The 8329-nt window shown below is 36.8% G+C and overlaps 1 protein-coding gene across 1 annotated transcript; it reads right to left on the bottom strand.

Annotated features, from left to right (window-relative positions):
- Window positions 1-793: 793 nt before the first annotated feature.
- On the bottom strand, window positions 794-8292 carry LOC104613616 (spindle and kinetochore-associated protein 3-like; the record flags this gene model as incomplete). Its single annotated transcript, XM_010296074.1, has 5 exons — window positions 8190-8292; window positions 7021-7085; window positions 5979-6144; window positions 3959-4379; window positions 794-894 (listed from the first exon to the last, which is right to left on the bottom strand). Coding segments are annotated over exons 1-5 (856 nt in total), but the record flags the coding sequence as incomplete, so codon positions are not given.
- Between the last annotated feature and the right edge of the window lie 37 nt (window positions 8293-8329).

Raw genomic sequence — 8329 nt, 5'->3', positions numbered from 1 at the left:
GTGGGGGGGCAGGGGGGATATGGATAAAAATATATACAAACACACATGTATATACTCAGTTGCAGTGCCCCAGTTTAGTTTTCTAAGTCTATTAGGTTTTCACAGATTTGTGTATTTTAAAACATCTGTATCACTTTCGCTGCTATTTTTTGGTATGAAGAACCATTCAAATTACAGAATTCCATAAAAGCAACAAATGCAGATGTAAAAAAAAAAAAGAGTAATAAGTCTAATCCCACTAACTGAATATAACTGAGAAAGCCCAACTTAAATCAACATTGCTTTAGCTTCTCATATATTCGTCACTATATTTATCCCAAGATCTTCCCACATTTTCAAGAGAATGTATTACATCTCTTCTTCAAGAAGTTTTAGCACTACTCTTGTAAGATCTAAGTTACTGTCTTGTTAGCCTCTTTCAAAGCAGCTTCTTTCCTATCTTTAAACAGATCTAATGTGTATTCTCAGAAAAAAAAAGGCAAAGTTGGCAAAACAGTATTTTTATTTCAAATAAAGATAAGTTGCAGTTACAAAATGATGGATCCCCCTGCATAATTCTAGATAGATATGAGCAGAAGAATGAGCAAAGATTTATATTGAAGTAAGCAACTTTCCTATAGGAACCACCAACGTTTCATTTTCTCGGCATTAGTACTCATACAATGACTGTGCCTGAATTAACTATATTTAACAAGAAACACAGTTTAAAAGTTTACCAGGCATTTACAAAGCATTTACACATGCATATGTAAAAAATGCATATATATATTTATTTCACAGATTTTTAACTTACCATTCTCAGCTGTCACTTTTGGTTTTGGCCCAGGAGTAACCATGATTTCCCTGGATGTAATTTCTGGTACATTCACTTCATGATTATCTTTTTTAACCAACCTGAACACCAAAATCCTCAATTAGCTCTCAAGTAATATAAAGAAACCACAATTAAAGGAATACTGTCAACCTGATCACTTTTCTAGTATTTGCTCATCAACATGCAAGTCAAAAATTCATTCCCTCAAAGACTATTTTTTCATAATTTTTCATCTAGGATTCTACTGCAGCAATTTGTATCATGCAAGTATTCATTCCATCCACAAATTACCAAAAACACTAAGATTTCAATCCAATGCATAAAAAAACCAAAACACAAACCAAACAAAACCTGACAAAAACAAACAAAAAAAAGGTGTCCAGGGTAGGATCAATTTTCTTTGTCCCAGATGCTCAATTCTGTGTTAGGGGTACAGTCTATTTTATTTTGAATTACCTGTTGCCTAGAAAATTCTAAACAACAAGAGGAAATATTTTTGGTTCTTAACCTACTACCATTATTGTGAACACTAGAAGACTTTTAATTAATTTTTTAAGTTTGAATAATATTACCTATGTTAATCACTAGCTGACTTCAGAGTAAAAAGCCATTTAATATCAATTTCACAAAACTTGAAACTGAAATTTTAAAAATTATTTCTTCATATTTAAGATATTCTAGTGGAATAAGGATGTAGGCAGTTAAGAGACAATACCAGACAAAAAGTGGAAGCTTACCTGAACTCTACACAAAAGTGTGTCTATAAGAAAATTATTTTACATGTTTAAAAAGTTATCTTAACTATGAGAACCAGATACAGAGCTTCTCCACAAAAAGCCTAAGCTTAAAAAAAAAAAAAAAATCCTTTTGAGGCAGGATATTTTACTTAGATTAACAATCTCAAATTTTTAGTTAAAAGTAATTTTTCAAGTCAGTTTTGCCTTAGAAGTGTTATAGAGACCTGAAACCATGATTTTTAGTTTTTACAGGGGATAAAAACAACTATAACAAGAAACACTTCTGTACAGATGTTCCCCCCCCCTTCTTTCCTAATTACTTTTGGTTTCAGTTTTATAGTAGGCGCACTCAAGTATATTGTTCTTTTCACCTGCTTCAAAACTGAAAACCTGAAAAACAAAGTTGAGGGAGTTGAGGTCTACTAAATATTTTTAAGAACTTTGAGATTAATTTTTAAAGTGGTTTTCACAGAATGCACAGCTACTAGACAGATTTCAGCTAGGTACAAGACCTGGCTGGCTGGCACAAGCAAGGAATATGAAAGGGCAGGGCTGTTTCCAAGAACGTCAGAATTGTTTACCTATCTTTGTACCTGGAAATTACAGATATAAGGCTAGCTCATATTTACTAGGGTTTTTTTGCTTATCTGATCCTCAGAGAAGAGATTCTGCGCGTTATCCAGTGGCGGGGGGGAATCTTTCTATTATTATTATTTTAAATTTGCTGGCTTAGCGTTCTGCCCGTTTAACATGCTGATCCTTCTCACTAAGAACTGAGATAAGTGCTTTTTGGAGGTAACAGGCTGTTTAATCGTTTCAACCTTTCCGATCAAACCACAAGCTAACTCTAACTTAATGTTGCCAAATAAATAAAACAAATAAGCTAAAAGACAGTTACACAACATTTTAACTCTAATGACTTAATGCCAGAGCCTCTCACATATGCCACTAATTCTGAATCCATACACGGCTTTAACTTTAGTCACAGATAGCGCGTGTCCATCTGTTTTGGTCATTAATAATGATGATGTGTTAAAGAACAATCATGCTGTAACTAATTCTCAATAGAATTTTAATATTATCATTAGGGGTATGGAAGACTGATAGTGTGATTTTTTTTAATTATATATAAATATTGCAAGTGGTCTGTCTAATTGTTTCACTAGAAACCACAGAAATAGAAACTGCATTTCTGTATGTATCCATTTTTAAATTATTCATAATTAAAAGTGAAGATCACATTTAAAACAGTTCTCATTAAATAGGAAAAATAGTACAAACCCACAAAAAATTACAGATATCAAAAGAATTTAAATTGTGCTATAAGCTGAAACTATTTTCAAAATATTATTTGGAGAAGGAATGATTTTTGAGTTAGTGTCTTTCCGGAGCCAGTAACAGTTTTCCTGTTATTACAATTGCAATATTATAAAGCTTTATCAACATTATAGTATTTACATAACCATTCCCAAGGAGAGATCCCAAAACTATTTAAAAGAAAATGTATCTTTTCACTTTCACTTTTCCTCCCAGTAATCTTGAAGTTTAAAAAAACAAAAAGCAAACACCACTCAAAATTTAACCATTGCAGCAAACTGGATCTTTGGGGGACAAAGTCACTTAAGTTGGCGTGGTTCTGAAGAACTTCACATCTGTGCCTATATTGCAAATATCATGGATTAAAAAAAAAAAAGTTGAATGATTATTTCCCCAATTTATTTTGGTTCTTGTTTTTTTGAATAATTTCTCCAAATACCAAATATTTAGCTGCAGAACAGTTTGTTTCTTTTAAATACTATCAACTTTTAAAATTGAACATATTGCTAATACTAACTATAAAAACATGATCCAACTACCTTTAGATAGACAGAAAAATACTTCTAGTGCTAAGGTGTTCTACACCTCACTGCTGCAAATTATTTTCTTTAATTTTAATTAGAACAGTAAAAATCTGGAGAGGTTGTTTCAACAGAAGACTGGAGGAAAAAGAGCTAAGTGTTTGTAACATGTGGCTAGATAATGTAAGAGATAATACACTGTTTCTACAATGAGCCATTTACTGAATATCTACTGCAGACATGTCCTCAAATGCAAATCTAAGGTTAAGAAAACAAAAGATCACAGATACACTGCGCATTTTCCCATTGTAAATAGATTGTATATGGAAGATTCTTATCGTGGGGCAGTCACGGAGTATATCAGAGATGTGTTTCAGGGCAGCATTTGGCACTGCAAAGGGGACATGAAGAGACATAGAGTTGCATAAAAACACAGGACTAACCTGCTGGTAGATTATCACCTGCTTGAAGAAAAAGAGAAGGGCAATTGCAGCAAGAAATTAGTACAGCAAGAATAAACTACAGAAAATGTAGTATAGAAACAATCTGAACTTAAATAATTTACTCACTTCTTGCTTGTTTGAGCAGTTTTACGAATAAGCGACATCGTATAATCTTCATTCATACACACGGTATGTTCACTAATGCCAAAGTGTTCAAGTTTTGGTGTTACACACTCATAATCGTCCATCTTTAGCTTACATTTTGGTGTTTTGGGCAAAATACAGGGGGTCTGTGTTTTTAGTGGAGTCCTGTTCTTTGCATTTTCTTGATACGCATTTGTTGTGTGTTGTCGTTTCACGGCACTCCAAGGCCTGGAGAAAGCATATTGTGAAAGACCAAAATCAGAAAGCTGGGGGTTTCGCAGCGGGTCTTTGGGCACCAGTGGCTTCTCAGTAGAAGGAAGATGAGGTACGTCATCTGCTTTTTCTTCATCAGATTTATTCTGGACAGACACCATTGAATCACTGTTAACTTCTTCCTCCTCTTCTGTTTGTGAACAGTAATAATAAAAAAATGTCAGAAGTTTCTGTTTTAAGAGTTTATAAAATAAATTGGGACTTTCCCCCCAATTCAAAATTTTTTATTTATTATTGTAAAAAATAGATTCCTTGTTTCATTTGAAAGCACTGAACCTGAAGCTACAACAGATATCAAAAGCTCGTATCAGGCTAAGCTATATTTATAATGCAGGTCACACATTTACTGAATTTTACTCCATTGGTAAATATTTCTAGGAAAAATGAAATCGAAAGATTTTTACACAGGTGTATTTTTAATAGAATTCATCTCCCTGCATGAAGCAGGGCAGGAAGCGCTAATCTTAAACATATTTATTTGTTTTTATTTCAGTGCAAAATGGAAAGTTCATTAAAAATGTACAACATAAATGACAAAGAAAACAAAATTTGTATGGAACTGGAAATGTTTTTGAGGAAAGAGCAAAGGCTGCACACAGTACTAGAATGATCATTCTTCAGAAAAACAGTATTGAAGAAAGATTATGAAGCAGCAACTAAAAATTCAACAAAGAGAGTAGCTTTTTAGATAAGAAGAATCCAGTGCAAAAATAAGCAAACCTGTAATTTGTACATTTCTGTAGTTAAGCTGAAACACCCCAAAATATTTGTGAATTTCTGCATGACGTAAGCAGTGAGGGGCGGGAGAGGAAGATATTTAAAATAATACGGCAGGGGCATTACCTTTTTATGTGTACCGGTATTACATAGTCAGAGACACTTAGCTTAAAAATACATCTTAAAAAACAAATTAACCTTGTAGCTCTGATTGGAGTCTTCTTTAAAGGCTGAGAGAGGACAGGAAGGAAGGTACTGTAAAATTAGAGCCTTCTGCCATATCTTTGTAAAACAGTTGTAGTAGCTTAATTCAGAGGTGAATATGGTCCACAACCACAATTTGGTTTTGCATAATGACTGGATAATGCTCAGAGGAAGGTTAATTGTGCCCTGCCAAAGGCATCTTGAAGATTAATTTGGCCCTTGATACCAAAAGGGGTATGTGTAGTACTGACAGCTGTAGTATTTTAAACTCATTTGGCATATCTGGATTTTTCACGCAAGCATGAATGCACGCACTTTGACTGGATTAAGGATATCTCTCCCCCCGGCCACAATCAGGCTACTACTGCTTGCCATGTGTCACCTAATCCCCGTATGCGCTTCTCTATGCTACGGAGCACATTAAGTTTTTCTCCATGGTGATTTAAGTTAATGGAATCATCACATATCAATATGAAGTAATTTAGATGCACCTACAAATTTCCCATACATGAGAAGCTGAAGCAGCATAATTCTCTGGGCCATGAAAACACATTTGCCAACATGTTGGGGGGGGGGGGGGGAAGACCCACCTACTAACTTAAAAACTTGCCAGGAGATCTAACTCTAAGTTTTTGTATTTTGGTTGGCACCAATCACGACAGAATCTTTTACCCTCTGGGTATTATTATAAAGCAAACAACACAGATGTACTTGATCTCTTAATTAATAGAAATATACACATAGCTAAAGAGAAACATTTTAGAAAATTACACTTGTCTTCAAATACTGTATTGACAAGAAATATTACCTTTAGAGTCTTTGACACGTGGTTTGTAGCCGTATTTCTGGAACAACTCTCTTATTTTTCCAAGATCTGCTGCATTTCTTTGCATCAATATTTCACTTGCCTTCATAAACTCATGAATTGCTTGTTTTTCAGAGCGACTCTTACCAAGACTCGCATTAACATCTTCCTTTGGGGGCAGAGCAGGGGGAGGGAAACACAGAAATAATGTTTTTCAAACCACCACATGGTAGTTGTTTACACGTGAAGTATTTTGGGAATAAGTACTGAACTTCAATTCAGATGAGGATAAGTAGCAAATTTAGGCTGTATCTATACCTGAAAACTAGGTTACAAAATATCAGGAATATATAGGGCATGAATGTACAAAAACTTAGAGAAGTTAAACCAAGATGACAGCTCGCAGTATGATAACTGCTTACTGGTAACATCTCAAACAAAAATACATGCTTTTACTCCATAAAACTATGAGATAACAGCAATTATTTTGGACACTTACTTCCCAGGTACAAAGAATTAGTGCAGAGCTGAGGGTAAACCTCAAGTTTATATCCTATCTTACCTCTCAATTATTTCTGCAGTTGCTTATTTCTATAGCTCATTTTTCCTACTTCTATTAAAGAAATTCTTCACAAGTTGAAATGGCTGAAGGTATTGAAACATCTCTGAAGCTTTTCTTTATTCGAAGCACTAGTCATTGAACACAAACAAGCATACCTCTTCTCTAGGGAGCTGCTGCTCCTGAATCCTTCTCCCCTATACCTACGACTTGGCACAGCTACAACTTCTGTTACCTTTGTCCCCTGCTAATCTGAGCAACAACAGTGATTGCAACCTAACAAATACTGCTAAATCTACTTTAAGTCACCTAAAAGTTTTTGGGCACTACCCCGACGTGCACAGCCATTATGAGGAATAAAATAAGTGTCAAAACTGCTGAATAACAAAATTGTATTTTGGCTTAATGATGAAAATAGAACCATAAGCTTATAGAACATCCTCCTCCTCCCTAATTTTTCAAGAAGGAAGTGAGTTACAATGTTACCTTCAGAGTCCTGATTTCACAATGGAGGTCATATAAGACTCTTACTGGAGATTCATCTTCATAGTCTTTGATACGCATGTTCACATAAAAGGGTTTGGAAAGAAAAAAGGGGGGTGAGTATTTTAGCATGCAAGTACATTCTACATCAGAATGTAATCTCTGCTATCAGAGGCGTTGGAGTCATACATTAAAGAGAGAGAGAGTCAAGACAGAGAAAGCCAAAGAGAAACTAGTTCACATCAGGTACCTTGCATAGCATGAGACTGCAATTCCCACAGTATGTGAAACTACACAGAAAAAGTGTACAGGCTTCCATTTTACTGTTGCAGCTAATACTGTAAAAATGAACATACATCAGATGTTGGTGCAATAGGTTGGTCCCTAGGCTATCTAGGATTATTTATGAAAAATTTTTATTCTTAAAGAGTTTGAACTTGAAATAATAAAACTGGAAATAAAGTGTTATAGACACCACTGAAAAACATCCATCAACAGAAATGCTGAATTTTTCTGCCTTGTTTGCACATGGAAAGATGTTAGTATTGTTCACTTACACATGCAGCAGTCATTACTTTTTTCGCTAGAAATCGAGGTTAATGCAAAGAATGTAAAAGAGGACACCTGCTATATGACAAGCAATAAATCCAATTAGAAGCTTGAGCTATCTGTGCACAGAGAACAAACCCTGCACATGCGTTTTCTTGTCTCAATCACTAGAAGACTAAAAGCAAGAATGTGATTCCCCATTCATCCCGTCTTGCCCCGCGATAAGCGCTTACCTACAAACCCACAAAAGAGCTCCGAGGGACAATGATAAGAGGAGAACCCCAAACAATACCCTGCCGAGTTAACTCCAGGCCCATCCTGGGAGCCATCAACCCCTCTTCACATGCCCAGAGGAGCGTCGCGGCACAACAGCAGGCGGGAACCCAGATCAAGGGCTCCCGAGGAAAAACCACCCCTCCCAGGGCTATCCCAGCAGACCCGTCAGTCCCAGCGTCCGGGTGCGACGACCATCGCCACCGGGAGCAACTCTCCGGACTCGGGGCCCTGCTGCCTGGGGAGGCGGGAGCGGGAGCCCCGGAGCAGGGCTGCGGCCCGAGGAGCGGGAGGGGGCCCTGGCGGACTCAGCCGCCCCAAGAAGGAGACGGGGCGAGGTCTGCACTTACCCGTGTCCTCTCTGCTCAAGGCCCGTTCCAGCTGCCTCGCTTCCTTCTCGAGCGTGAGGGCGACGGCACGCAGCTTAACGAAGAAGTCCCTCGACACGTCCATCGCCCGCAGGGAGGGGGAGCGCCGGAGAGACAGCGCC

This window comes from Phaethon lepturus, unplaced genomic scaffold (assembly GCF_000687285.1).
Source record: "Phaethon lepturus isolate BGI_N335 unplaced genomic scaffold, ASM68728v1 scaffold49931, whole genome shotgun sequence".
NCBI lineage: Eukaryota > Metazoa > Chordata > Aves > Phaethontiformes > Phaethontidae > Phaethon > Phaethon lepturus.
Note: the sequence above shows the minus strand (reverse complement) of the source record. Positions and strands in the feature narration are given on the sequence as shown.